Source organism: Silene latifolia, chromosome 5, assembly GCF_048544455.1.
Source record: "Silene latifolia isolate original U9 population chromosome 5, ASM4854445v1, whole genome shotgun sequence".
Lineage (NCBI taxonomy): Eukaryota > Viridiplantae > Streptophyta > Magnoliopsida > Caryophyllales > Caryophyllaceae > Silene > Silene latifolia.
Genome location: NC_133530.1, coordinates 7,109,374 through 7,124,417, shown reverse-complemented (window position 1 = coordinate 7,124,417; position 15,044 = coordinate 7,109,374). Strand labels below are relative to the sequence as shown.

The following is a 15,044-nucleotide window of genomic DNA, read 5'->3' as shown; positions in this document are numbered from 1 at the left end:
TTTCCAAAATCAATAAAAACATATCTCATCTAAAATAAACCAAAATTACACATTAAATAATAGAATTAAAAAAAAAAATAATAATAAAAAAAAAAGGATGAGCCTAACTCTAATCCTTGCAACAGAATTACAGAAAACACCTTTATTTGCTCCAATTCTATCCCATTTATCCACCATGCTCCAATACTTAAAATGGAAATGGAGGTAACCATGTCAAAATCACAGGACTCCTAACTCTATGAACACCATCCTTCCACACCAAGTACCCGGCTTCCGGTGCAACCTGTCTCGAAATCGTCTTAATCGTCACCTTATAAGACAACTTCTGATACTTCCTAGTGAAACTCAACACATTTGGTTCAATTAAGATCTTAGCTCCCCTAAATGGGGTGAACCTCACATGATAATTTGACACGGGTTGTCCGACATTCATGACCGTCCTTCGGAGGGTCATGCTAGTAACGTTGACGTCCTGAGGGAACACAACTGATAGAGCCGGATAGTTCAAGTCCCCGGGATTAGCCAACTTGTCTCGGCAACCCATGTTAGTACCCTTTGAGAACACCTTGAGTTGTGCAGTGGTTATGTATTGGGTACAGAGGAAATCAAAGTACTCTTGAGCAGAAATGTCGTAGACTAGACCGGGGTCCAGGGCGCGCACTGGGTTTATGTGACCTGCACCATGGTCATATGGGCTAGATGCGGACCCAGTGGCTGCGTCTGTCAATAGCATTTGCGCGTTATTATGGATGTAGGCTGTTGTCATCAAAGCCGATTTTATCACTGCTGGACTCCAGTTCGGGTGCCTTGCCTTGATCAAGGCGGCCACTCCACTGACATGAGGACATGACATTGATGTACCTGAGACCATGTTTTTCTGATTAGTAAGCATCAGACCTTCCGGCCCAAACCTTAAATAACAACTGAACTATTATAACCAAGTGGTGTTAGTCCAGTGGTAGCCGGGTTAAACCCTGAATCTTGCAGAAATGCAGGAGTTGAGAGGTCCCGGGTTCGGATGATCACTTGCATTGGCCACTGCAGCCCCTGAAGGGGATGGCTTACATGGTCCATGTGGTGGTGCGGGAATGCTTGGTCCCGGGGAATTCAACCCCCTCGTCATCCAAAAAAAAAAAAAAAATTTGAATTATTACTCAAGTTACGATTGTATGTTAAGATGGTCTTACTCAAGAATATATAATTGTGTTCAAAAATTGCTTAACATACCTGAGAGTATGTTAAATTTGACCTTCCGGTGATCAGCTAGCACACCAGAGGGACCAGCATTACCAGTCCACGCAGCGAGGATGTTCACACCAGGGGCCACCATATCGGGTTTAAGGATTTCTAAGCTCAACAAATTAGGCCCTCTAGAGGAAAATGCCGCCACAATAGGAGACGGTCTCACACCAACTTTAGTACCTTGGAACGACAATGTTGCTGAAGGATTCCTGCCAGTCAATGCATATTGCTTAATCATATTGCCTTCCTTTTCTCCAACTGCCACAGCCGGGAGAAGGTGGCAGTCGGCCACTAACTCCTCGCCATTAGCGGCTGTATTGGATAGAATCATGCCTACCCCACCGGCTTGTTTCACCACCTGACCTTTCTGTACACGTGGGCTAATCCCGCGGTCACATATTACAATTTTACCTTCGACTTTGTGACGATCAAGTGTACCTTTTCAACAATCGAAATGACAAATTAGTACTCAACTGGACCACATTCAATTTTTATGAAATCAAATTAAATTAATTTTAACATAATTTCGACGACAGTCAGACAGGTCATCACAGTTAATTAACAGCCAATATTCCAACTACTCCTAAGGCCATAACTCCTTTAAATTGATTGCTCCTTCTCACTGTCCCATTTCTATATTTAGGCACTACTATTTTCTTCAGTTAATAGATCCTACAACCAGTTGTACCCAGTTGTATGCTCTAGAACCCGAGCTATATAATAAAGTTTTCGAGTTTTGTTTTAAAGAAGTCGAGTTATACCATAAAATTTCTGAACTCACACACTTAAACATAGTGGTGCCATCTCATTTTCTATATGTAAACATCGTTGCACAAATGACAGAGAGACGAATATAGTTACTAACCTTCCAAGCACAATGAAGCAGGATCAGGACTAGAGGAGTTACTCCCCAAATAAACAACAGGATAAAATTTCTTAGCTGACAAATTCATACTCCCTTTGTAAATTGACACTCCAATAATATCTTTCCCATTTGCAAGCATAACAACTGCTGGAAAATTCCGGTCCAATGTACTTGCTCCAATCGTCGCAACCCAGGGTGCGACATTGGTTAGACTAACCGGCTCTGGACCGCTATTCCCGGCCGAGCACGAAACAAACACCCCTTTTTCCATCGCACCAAATGTTGCCACGGATAAACTGTCTCTAAAGTATGATGACACTCCGCCTCCAAGGGAAATCGAGAGGACGTCGACTCCGTCCTCTACTGCCCTGTCAACTGCAGACAAGATATCTGAACTGAAGCATCCTCCAGTCCAGCACACCTTGTATGCGGCAACTCGGGCGCCCGGGGCCATGCCCCGGGCAATGCCCGGCGCGTAGCCAAGTAAGCTTGCACCGCGCACTGGGGATCCAGCGACGGTCCCGGCAGTATGTGTGCCGTGACCGTCGCTGTCCCTCGGTGACTTGTATTCCAAGTCACCGCCTATTTTACCCGAGGCCGCCTCGTACCCTTTATAGAACATTCTCGCCCCAATTATCTTCTTATTACAATGTCGGGCGGGGTCGAAACCCCTGCCCGACTCACAAACCCCCTTCCAACGGGTTGGCACCGGGCCTAGCCCAGTGTCATTAAAACTCTGGCTCTCAGGCCAGATCCCAGTATCCAGCACCCCGACGATCACGTCGTGGTGCAAGGCCTGGGCTTGGGCCCGGGCCTGATCGACAATAACCTCGTCTCGGTCCAACCCCAGGAACATTGGACTCCTAGTAGTGTGTAACTTGTAAACTTCCTCAGGAAACACGCCCAAAACACCATGATCCCGGCCCAACCTAGAAGCCTCATCATCGGTTAGTTGGGCCGCAAGCCCGTGAAATGCATTTTGATAAGTGTAAAGAATCCTATCTTCAACAACATTGTTTTCATTGTTAATGTCATTACTTTGTTGTAATACTGAATCAAGCTTTGAAAAGTACCAATCAAAGTGATTAGTAAACACCATTGGCATTGCTGAATTATCCATTTGAACAATGTATGTTTTTTTAGTTGCCTCAATTGACAAAACTAAGCAACATTTTAGCATAAAAAATGTTGCAAAAATTGCAAAAATGCATTTTTTTGACAACATTTTAGATTATATTATCCTAAATTTTGTTGGTTTTGTTTAAGTGTTTTTTTTTTTTGGTATGAAAATATATAGAAGAAGAGTAAGAAAGGTAAGTGTGTAATAAAAGAGGTGGTTGATATGATATGAATGCTAAAAAATGGTAATTGGAAAATAAGGTGGTGGAACCGTAGAAGTTAATTGGTGTGCATGATATTTCATGTAGCTCTGATTCCTTTGTCTAGGTAAGAGTACTTCTTGAGCGGAAATATTATAGAGTATTAAAATATTCAAAAGTTAATCGAGGTGAATTGAATTGAAATGAACTGATCTGATCTGATCTGAGTTGAGTTGAGCTAATTAAATTGAATGATATAAAATTATAAAGATAAGCTTATTAAGTTGAATTGAAATAAATTGAATGAAGCTGAACTAAACTGAACCGAATGTGTGTTGGAATTATGCTAGGAAAAAAAAAGGATTTTAGATTTCAAGATTAAAGAGGGTTAAATTATACTCTGTAACACCCTAGTTGGATTAGATGAGACACGTTTTTTTACTAGTGTCTAGGTATTAACATGCTCGTGAGTTTTAACCCGATCCCTAGTCAAGTCCGAGCTTAATTTGAGCCTATATATAGTTATTAAGTTATCGTTTTTTCTTCTTTTAATAGTTTAAATAACAGGATTCAAGAATAAATATAAAAAATATTGAGTAAATCAATTAATACATTTGATATGGTTTTATACAAAGATACCATCCTAAATCCTGATAAATACTTTTGTAAAAATAAAAGCAAAGTTTTTATTTTATCACACAAATTCAAACCGCTCGCGAGCTTTTCGACTCGAGCCATTATTAACTCGGCTTGATTCGTTAAACTATCGACTGAGCTTTGACGGAGTCGAGCTCGAGCTGATTGCAAAATGTCTCATCTTATCATCACCTTAAATGGGATCATATTTAGCCCGATTTATCTTAAGACGGATACTGCCGGGAGTTATTGAATTTAAATGGAGGTGGGGTTATGGTACGATTGTACTAAATAGAAATTGAAGAAATGGACCCTATGATCACAGGATGAATGAAAGAGAAGTCAGAGACGTCTGAGCACCGCAAACAGAGTAATTAGGCCCAATTGTTTTACTCTATAAAACACCAGATATTTTCAAGCAATTAAGTGACTGATTGAAACTCGGCTCCACTCCACTGCACTTTGTTCAACGTTCAATATGGGCTCAATGCTCCAAATTTTCATAGTACAAAACTTCTAAAGCTATGTTTCTTCGGTTGGTCTTCCTTCAGACGGACCATTTTGGTCTGAAATAATAAGACGGGATTTTGTTACCAGTTGACAACCAAATGTGACCACTCCTGGAAAACAAGTTACCATAAGCTGTAACACTGACCAAACCATTGTGGTTACATTTGACCATAAAATGATCACAAAATCTCGTCTTATTATTTCAGACCAAAATGGTCCGTCTGAAACAAGAATTTGCGATGTTTCTTTACCCTTAAATTTGCTAAATTGAATTACTCTGAATTAAATTGAACTGAATTTAATACATTTATTCTAAATTGAATTAAATAGAATAAAACTGAAATCATAATAATAATATAATATAATATAATAGTAATAAATATATTAATAATATTAATATTAATAATAATCATCATCATAATAATAATAATAATAAATAAATATGATAAATAATAACACATATATAAATTTCAACAACAACAACAAGAATAATTTTATGAAATAGTTGGATAATTTTACATTCAAACTCAATACTATCTGTTCCGGGTGTAATTCCAGAGCAGTTATTTGTTACCACCCGTGCTTGTAGAATGACGTCCTTGATTGAATCCTCCTTTCGGTCTCCTGAAACGATGAACAAACCGAGGGGCTCGCTTTGGGCCGAGCGAACTCTCACTCCGACGCTCAAGTCAGTAAACTTAAAGAGAGAAGTTGTTGTTACTTGGCGAAGTATATTTTGTAGAGAGAGATAAGGAAGATATTACCAGATGAATAGTGATTCTTAGGTTAAATTGTGGATCCTTTCCTCAATGAGGGTTGAGGAGTATTTATAGACTTTCACCTTTTGTCACGTAGTGGCCAAGTGGCTAGCAGGTGGAAAGACTGATCTACCCTCGGCCGAGGGACCCATGGCAGGCCGGCGGGCCCTGTTGACTCGCCGCCGAGGGGTCTTGGATATGAGTTCGCGGATATGTGCCCCTACTGCTAGTTGTCCCAGTGAGGCACAAGAGACAATGACAGTGCAAGTTGTCTTAGGGGCCGTCTAAGTCGTTGACTTCTTTGTGGATATCTTTGATCTTGCTTCAATATGTTGATTTCGATCACAATGTGCGAAATATCTTTGCCCCATCACTATCAATTATTTAAATCAAATGATAATTTGATTATTTATCACGTTTGATTTGGTGAAATAAAATTTAATTAGTTCATAGTATTAGTGACAACAAATCTTAGTTTTCGGTCCATTTAGGTCTTTGACTGGAGTAGACTAAATATTTCAGTTTTTATCCAGTCTAATGCCAAAGCTTTTAGATCTAGTCTTGGCCCACAAAATTTATGTTTTGAATCTTTGATCTGGTCTTGTCCGATTTTTGACCGATGCTCACCCTTAGTTTGATATAATGGATGGTGTTAGGCATTAAGGCTCTGTTTGGTAAAACTGGCTGAAAAGGTACCTGAAACCTGAAAAGGTACCTAAAACCTGAAAAGGTACCTAAAACCTGATAAGTTGACTGAAATTAAAAAGGTACCTGAAAAGTTAGCTGAAAATTGGAAACTGATAAGGTAGCTGATTAATTATAAAGTGTTTGGTAAAACTAACTGAAAACGTAACTGATTTTTTGTAAAATGACATAAAAGGACATTAATAATTATAATAAATTAATTTAAATAAAGGGTAAATATGTAAAGTAGAACATTTCAGCTATCTGGAACTTTAAAAAGCTACATGAAGTAGCTTTTCATTTCAGGTACCTGAAATGACTTTACCAAACAGCATTAGGTAAAACAACTACCTGAAATATTAGTCAAATCAAGTTGCTTAGTCAAATCAGGTACCTGAAATATCTTGCCAAATATAGCCTAAGTCTTCTAGATATAATTTGCAAGAAATTGATTTCGGGCTTTAGCTTTCGAATATCAATCAGCCCAAATTATGAGAGCTCCTTAAACAACAATACTATAACACGGACCAAAATAAAATAGTCCATTTTAAACTTTTTTTTTTTTGAAATCAAACTTTTTATTTTTATCTTACACTTCAAGATATATTTTAATCGTAACATATTTAAATATTTAAGTTATCAATTTATTATTACAACAAAATATAATTAAATATTTTTATTAAGAAATTTAATTGGATTAATCTTATGTATGAAATAGTCTCATACAACAATTAATGAAGCTCCTTAAGTACCAAGCAACAGTTGACCCATTCAGTACTTAAAAGAATCATCGATGTGGCTGTGGACATCAAAGCCTTGATCAATCCCGATTCACCACTATATAAAGACATTTTTTTTTGTATGAAGCATAAGCTCTTCAAGATCGCCTTGTGGTGTATTGTGTAAGAAAGACCATACTTTACAATAATGATAGACCTATTAATTTAAATATGTGGGATCTCATTATAAACTACCTAATTATCAAAATTAAATTAATAACTACGAGTAATTTTTAGGTTGGGATCATTGTAATTGAGCTAACTCATGATTAAGCCAATCCTATATAACATGTTAGGTTTTACATACTCCCCGTCTCAATTATTTGTTTTCCTTTGATTTAAAAAAAAAAAACAAAAACAACTAAATAACTAGAACAAAAGGAGTACTAACAAAGTGAGCCAGGGATAAATAGAAAACATAGGTTAGAAATATTAAACCTTACTTATGCTATGGAAAGTTTATACGAATAAGTAAACCATAAAAATCGAAAAAACATTCTCATTACGACAAAATAACTCCATAAATTTTGTGTGAAATTCCAAGATATTCCACAAAGTTACACACACTATGAGATTATGGGATCTTAAATATTGATTATAAAATGGATTTAAAAAATCGTCGACAGCAGGGTTCGAACCTGCGCGGGCGAAGCCCAACAGATTTCAAGTCTGTCTCCTTAACCACTCGGACATATCGACAACTGTGTTAAATGTCGATCCTGTGTTTTATTAGAAGCTGAAGGTTCTTTGTTTTTAACCTCCACTTACTGGAAAATGTTCTTCGTACCTTCTATTACTGAGCTAATACTCCGTATTAGACTATTAGGATATTAAGTGACCATCTTCGTGATGATTTTTAAATTGTTACTGCTCATAAGTATGTCCGATGAATATTTAAATTTGACGGTCATTTAATTATTGGAAGCGATCTACGCCATTTACTAAAAGTGATTTGATCATGTATGGAGTATTATTTAAGAAATGTTTTATACATAATAGTCCCTTCTTCTAGTATCCTGTTATATATTTCCTTTTTCTAATAATTTGTTTACTTTTATTTAATCTCAAATGTATTTTTTATCACAAAAATTCCGAAAAGGCGGTCTTTCAATAGCGTTATTGAGAGACCTCTCACATGACGAGGTGAGGGATACACTGAATATTTTTTTCTCCTATTATGTCTCCCACTAAATTAGTGGGAGACGTCTCTTAAAAGACCTACTGTTTTTTTGTTTTTTTACGGAGTATTTAGCAAAAATAAACAATGATTAGAACGGTAGACTGATTACTTTATATATGGAATACTTGACTAATAAAGACATTATATCCATCCGTTTCTCTCCAACCGTATATGTATAGTTGCATATATGAATATAAAACAAATGATAACCAAATGTGTTTGGTGTGGTGGTTGCTCACCTCATTCCTTAACCATGAGGTTAGGGGTTCGATCCCTGCCCATGAGAATGGAACAAACTCTTTGGCCAGCCGTTTACCTCTTCGTGAGAGCACGCGCGGCGAGAGGATTATACACTGTTGTCGACGGTGGACACCCCGGTTCACACCAAAAAATATAAAACAAATGATGGAATAGAATTTCAAAATGACTTCATCTTGAAATATTAATACACACATTCACGTAAGTTGCCAAATGATTTGCGAAGATGTACGTAGCACGGGTATTAAATACTGGATAAAAGTAAGAGTCTATTTAGAGGTGTCGAGATTGATTTGATTTGGTAGCCGTAAGCCATTTACTACTACTACAAATTAAGGAAACAAATGATCCGAGTGAGCAAATAAATGTTCACTCATTTTTCATACCCAAAATAATTGTAGAAGCTGGTGTACATTGGATAAATCCTCAAAGCCATTCGAGGGTAACATTTTCGAAGTCTAGAAGGCATAGACTCAAATCTCTAGTTATAAATAGACCAAGAGATTATTCTTGATGAAACTTGAACCTCGGTCTCCTGTAAATTGTTTTAAACTCCACCATTGTTGTGACCCTTAGTAACTACTTTTATCCACTAATATATATACATATGCATATACCAATCAGGCAATCATATATGGCATAGTTGTATAGACTCTATACCATTTAATTATTTTAATAAATTCCTCAGATATACGTACGTAATAATTTTAAACACTTGTACAATTAAATATTACTGCATTATTATACATCCCTACCAACTTACCCTCTATAGTAAATGCATTGTCGCATTGACCAACTTGTAGGTCTTCCATCCTTAGGACGGATAATAATAAAACGGGTTAAATAACAGTCCACTTGCATAGATGAGACAAGTCTTTAATTAATATCAATGCATTTTATTTTTGTTTTATGTGCAATATTTGACCCGTTTAAATATTAAGAGCTAAGACGGATGTGCCTGTCTTAAAAGAGAATTTGTGTTGACCAAATTACTCAAAACATATCACCTCTTATTTAAACACCATAATATCCCTTCTCATAACCTACATACATTACCATCACATAAACTCAACTCTTGTATTTTTACTCTTCGTTTTTTATTTTTATTTTCAATGGAGTTTGCTTCAAAACTTAGGCATGACCCTATTTCTTTAAGCCAAAAATCACCCATAAAAGTTTTTCCTAGGTTACCAATATTAGACCTATTCACGTTTCTACCCATTTTACTACTTTCATTGCTTGAATCATGTCTCATTCTCATGAAATATGACCTATATTTTCATATTATTCCCATAATATGTTTCCTTTCAATTTTAACACTCAAACTAACCCAAAACTCTAATGAGATTTACGTTGTCGATTTCTCGTGTTATCGGCCTCCGAATCATTGTAGGATACCACATTCATCATTCATAGAACACATGAATATTTTGGTGGATTACTTTGACAAGGAAAGTGTTGAGTTCATGTCAAAGATCCTAACTTCTTCGGGCCAAGGCCCGGAAACTTACCTTCCAACATCTTTGCATTACCTTCCTCCAAGACCTACCCATGAAAACTCCATTGATGAGGGTGAAATGGTCCTTTTTCCTATAATGGAAGATCTTCTCTTAAGGTGTAATGTTACACCTTGTGACATTGATGTTCTTATAGTTAATTGTAGTGGGCTTTGTCCTTCACCATCTTTAACCTCTATTATTGTTAATAAATTCAAACTTAGGCCCAATATTAAGACCTTTAATCTATCTGGTATGGGCTGTAGTGCTAGTATGATTTCTTTGGGCCTAGCCCAAAACTTGCTTAAGGTCCATAAAGAATGCAATGTTGTCATTTTAAGCACAGAAATCTTAACTATGGGGTGGTACCAAGGTAATGAACGTCCCAAATTGATCCTTAATTGCCTATTTCGAATGGGTGGGGCCGGAATTATGTTATCGAACCGGAAAAAGGCCAAAAATGTGTCGAAATACCGGCTTGTTTATAGTTCAAGGGCCCAATGGGCCTTTGAAGATAAGGCCTATAAGTCGGCCTTTAGAGAAGAGGACTCTAAAGGGTTCACCGGGGTGACCCTTAAGAAAGATATATTAGATGTCGCTTCTGATATGATCCGAGCCCAGCTGACTGGTCTCGGATCTAAAATGTTGCCTACTTTGGAGAAGTTAAAATTTGTTATGTCCATTGTTAGGAAAAAGTATGTGAACAAGTCAAGTGAGATTTATGTTCCGAATTTTAAGACTATAATTCGACATTTCTGCTTGCCGGTATCGGGTCGTCCCGTGATTAGGGAGATTGGGAAAGGGTTGAGGTTAGGAGAGAAGGATATGGAGGCAGCTTTGAGTACATTGCATAGGTTTGGGAATCAATCCTCTTCTTCCTTGTGGTATGAGTTGGCTTATTTAGAGGCTAAAGAAAGAGTTAAGAAAGGGGAGAATGTTTGGATGCTTGGTATGGGTAGTGGGCCTAAATGTACAAGTGTTGTCTTAGAATGTATTAGGCCCATTATGAAAGAGTCCAAGAAGGGCCCATGGGGTAATTGCATCGATCGGTACCCATTTTCCGCATGCGATAATTGAAACTCCCGTGTATTTGCATATGTCAATTAGTTTAGTTGATAGATTCAAGACTCAAGAGATATGGTATTTACGATATAGGTTCAAACCACGCCAGCATCATAATCACTCTTATCTTTACAGTTTGCAACAAGAAAAAGTGTTTTATTCAAATTGTATTCGGGTAATTTTCATGTCATATTGCGAATTTAATTTTCCGGGTTATTAGATATTTAGATTGATCTTATAGTTAGATAATTGTGTGAAAGAAAATTGTCATCCTCTTTGTCATTTGTGAAATGTCTTGAGAGTCGTCGTTTTAGAGTCTTATAATCTTGTGACATGAGAGCAATAGTATGCTTTGGAGAAATTGAAGTGTGTATTATTGAAAGCATAGAAAACAAAGTGAAATTGCTCCAACCTAGAAGAAGTCCGTGTGAGATAATCATCCCCACTAAACTAAAAGAATAAGAAAGCTCTAATATTTTTCCGCCTAAATGAATATTCTATATTTGGGCTTCATAATATTTTATCTACAATTGGGTCAAACTGCTTAATTCCATATAATTCTATTCCATTTACACATTTATATGTCTACAACTGGGCCAATCCCCACTAAACTAAAAGAATAAGAAAGCTCTAATATTTTCCCGCCTAAATGAATATTCTATATTTGGGCTTCATTATATTTTATCTACAATTGGGCCAAACTGCTTAATTCCATATAATTCTATTCCATTTACGCATTTATATGTCTACAACTGGGCCAATACTGATTAATTACATACAATAACTAACCTACTACAAGATAAGAGCATTCATATATTGTTTTTACTTCTAAAACGAAAAAATTCCGAATAATTTTTTTTTTACACTTTATAATTTAATACTATCTATTTCTACTATATACAACGTGAACATTTAAATTTTGGTTATTTTTTTTTATTTTTTTTTATTTAATATATACATAAGTATATTTATTACAACAAAGATACAGACAAAATAGCTTCAGCAATTGTATATACGGTAACAGCGTTGAACCTTCTTTTTTTCTATCTCTTAATATAAATCATTACTAATATTAAGTTTTATTCTATACTAAAATTTCAAATGGAGTTAAAATAAGTTAAATATAATTAGATAATTGTTAAATTCTCTAATGTCCCTATCTAAAAAACCGCGTCTGCGCGGGATTTATACTAGTTTCAATTATAACCTAACCACAAACCTTAATGTAATGGTTAATACGAGTCCTTAATTAATGATCATTACGAAGGACACAACTTATCAATAAGATCGACCTATTTTGTAGTAGTAGTAGTTAGCCTGACTAATAAGTGTGATTACCACAATGTATATATATAACATGTATTTTCATTTTGATTACATGATATTTTTCTCCTTTCAATAAGAAATACGTGCAAATATGTCTGTTATCGTAATAGAACATATGACGTTATCAAGATAAAATTATATAAATATTACACATTATTCAAAAAAATTATATAATTTTTCCCCATATAAAATAAAATAGAGTACGTGTATTGTACAATTGTATAACGTAGATATCATAGTACTCCCTCTATCTCAGTCATTTGTTGTCATTTTCCATTTTGGGGGTGTTTCAATCAATTGTTGTCCTTTCTATTTTAGGATTGCATTTGATGAACAATTTGGTCATTCACACTCAATTTGGTCCACATGTCATTTAGTAATTGGTCATCTCCTCTTTCCTTGGTCTTTGTGCCAAAACCAAAGGATAACAAATGATCGGAACCGAGAGAATAAAACATTTTCAAATGACCGCAATCTCCTCTAACAAGTATGCCTAGACCACAATCAATAGTCCGTCTTGCTTCAGACCGCAAGATCCGTCTGAAACAATAAGACCTCTCACAAGTGGAAATCACATTGGTGGTGGGACATCCCCATGTGCTTTCCCACTCACTCCCTAAATGGGTATTTTGTGAGAGGAAATGGTATCCGTCTTATTATTTCAGACAAATCTTGCGATCTAAAATAAGAATTTGTGCACAATTAAAAGAGCCTATACTTAATTATTGTCTAACACAAGCTCCAAAAGTCAAAAAGTCCCATGTTAAAAGAGCCGGGATTCTCTTCATTTTCTCTAATAGATTCTTATAATATACAAAGTGTTAGTTAACTATACGAAGTGTTAGTTAACCTCTACCTCTTCTTCCCTTGCCTGTCCCAATGTTAAATTGTTTAAAAATTACATCCGGGCTACTAAAAAAATAATGAAGAAAAAAGAAAATAAAGAGGATCGTAACTAAAGTTAAATGGGACAAAGATCTTGCTTTTTTTTTCCAAAAAAAGTTGAACTAAATTGAATTGAAGTTAATGGAACTGAACTAAACAAAATTGAATTTAATGGAGCTGAACTGAACTGAAGTAAAACCTTGTTCCTTTTGGCTAAAAAGAGCTGAATTGAACCGAAGTAAAAGTTAATTTATAAATAAATAAGCAAGATCTAATTTGAATTAAACTAAATAAGCTGAAATTAAATCTAAAAAAACGAAACTACTAAATTAATGATTTAAAATAAACTGAATTGAACTTAATTAAATAGACTTAAAATTTTGTCTAGGGCTGGTAAGGAGGTTCTTTTAAAGGCAGTGGTCAATTCACTCCCTACCTATGTTATGAGTATTTTTAAAATTCCCATTAATTTTTGCGACGAGCTTAGATCGATGATAACTCGGTTTTGGTGGGTCGTGAGGAGGGGAAGAGAGGGATCTCGTGGGTAGCGTGGAAGCAGCTATGTCGACCAAAGGGATTGGGTGGTATGGGGTTTCAGGATTTTCACATGTTTAATCTCGCTTTGTTGGGGAAACAAGTATGACGACTAATGACGGAAACTGAGGGGCTTTGGTCGAGGTTGATGCGGGCGAAATATTACCCGGGGAGTGATGTTATGTTTGCTACTTTGGGGAATTGTCCGAGCTATACGTGGAGGGGCATTTTGGAAGCTAAGAAGGCCTTGGAAAGTGGGTGGCGTAGACGGATTGGGGATGGTCTTACAACGAAGGTATGGTATGATGCGTGGCTGCCCGGGTCGCAAACGGGACGTATCTTATCTCCAGGGGTACGAGAATATGTTGGATGCTAATCTTTTAGAACCGAATGTGGGAGGTGGCGGTAGGTTTTGCTGCATTCGTTGTTCTTGCCTTTCGAGCGAGACCGCATTAGTAATATTCGTGTGAGTGCGAATAGGCCTCGTGATGAGTGGTATTGGGTGGCGGAGAAGGATGGGTTGTACTCAGTTAAATCGGCGTATCGTCGGCTAGTAGGGGATAGGGAGGCGTTGGAGATGGGTGGAGCGTCGGAGTGGGAGAAGGAGGAGTGGTTGTGGAATAGGCTCTGGAAAGTCCCGGTATAGCCCCGAGTGAAGCTCTTCTTTTGGCAACTGTGCAGCGAGGCTTTGGCAACGAGTGCAAACATTGCGTCCCGAGTTCGAGGTGAGACTTCTTTATGTTGTTGTAATTCTTGTTTAGAGTCAAGTCTACATTTATTTCGTGACTGTCCGATAGCTAAAAGGGTTTAGGAGGGGCTGGGTTTGGAGGATGAGGAAGGGGAGAGAGGTGGAGGAGTGCGGGACTGGGTGGAAGCACGTTGGAGGGAGTTTGGGTGCCGGGAGCATGCTTTATTTATGGTAGGGTGTTGGGCTTTGTGGGAGCACTGGAACAAAGTGATTTTTGAGTCGATGGTGGCGGATCTTTACCGGGTTATCAGGCGTGCTACGAAGGTCCGGGAAGAGATTGAGGGGGGCGGTTTTTTTATGCCTAAGCCGAGGGAAGGGAATGGGAGACGAGAGGAGCTACCGGCAAAGAGGGGATGGAGTGCACCGTAGGAAGGGATGGTGAAAGTGAATGTTGATGCGGGGGTTAAGGAGGGAGTTGGGGTGAGTCTAGGTATGGTATGTCGGGATGAGAAAGGTTCGGTGCTGTGGGGGGGGGGGGTCTCGGTTATGCAGGAACAGGTTTGGGATCCACGGGTGGCGGAGGCGGTTGCAATTCTTGAAGGTGTTTGGGAAGCGAAGCGGAAGGGCCATTCTAGAATTGTGGTGGAAAGTGACTGCTTGTTTGTCATCGAGGAGCTGAAAAGGAAAGCCGCGGGAAGGAGCATTTTGCATTTAGTTTTAGCTGATATTTTTGAGTTATGTAATTTCTTTACTATTATTTCTTGGTCTTATACTTGTCGTGAGAACAATAGCGTAGCACATTCTTTAGCGCATATTACACCT

At 37.3% G+C, this 15,044-nt stretch overlaps 2 protein-coding genes and 1 non-coding gene across 3 annotated transcripts; 1 reads left to right on the top strand and 2 right to left on the bottom strand.

Moving 5' to 3' along the window:
- LOC141656576 (subtilisin-like protease SBT1.3) lies at positions 1-3,479 on the bottom strand. The gene is made up of 3 exons (XM_074463525.1): positions 2,108-3,479; positions 1,228-1,680; positions 1-861 (listed from the first exon to the last, which is right to left on the bottom strand). The coding sequence occupies exons 1-3, from the start codon at positions 3,330-3,332 to the stop codon at positions 188-190; spliced, it is 2,352 nt and encodes a 783-aa protein (XP_074319626.1). The 5' UTR covers positions 3,333-3,479; the 3' UTR covers positions 1-187.
- A 3,931-nt stretch (positions 3,480-7,410) lies between these two features.
- TRNAS-UGA (transfer RNA serine (anticodon UGA)) lies at positions 7,411-7,492 on the bottom strand. The gene has a single exon. It is a non-coding gene; the product is annotated as a tRNA-Ser (tRNA).
- Positions 7,493-9,298: 1,806 nt separating this feature from the next.
- Positions 9,299-11,010, top strand: LOC141655852 (3-ketoacyl-CoA synthase 5-like). The gene has a single exon (XM_074462877.1). The coding sequence runs from the start codon at positions 9,344-9,346 to the stop codon at positions 10,802-10,804; it is 1,461 nt and encodes a 486-aa protein (XP_074318978.1). The 5' UTR covers positions 9,299-9,343; the 3' UTR covers positions 10,805-11,010.
- The last annotated feature ends 4,034 nt before the right edge of the window (positions 11,011-15,044 follow it).

Bases quoted from the DNA above. Each gene is read 5' to 3' on its own strand.
- LOC141656576 (XM_074463525.1), bottom strand. From the start codon at position 3,332: ATGTTGTCAAAAAAATGCATTTTTGCAATTTTTGCAACATTTTTTATG. The intron at 1,681-2,107 runs GTTAGTAACTAT...ATTGTTGAAAAG, and splicing joins TGCTTCATTGTGCTTGGAAG to GTACACTTGATCGTCACAAA. The intron at 862-1,227 runs GTATGTTAAGCA...ACATGGTCTCAG, and splicing joins CAAATTTAACATACTCTCAG to GTACATCAATGTCATGTCCT.
- LOC141655852 (XM_074462877.1), top strand. From the start codon at position 9,344: ATGGAGTTTGCTTCAAAACTTAGGCATGACCCTATTTCTTTAAGCCAA.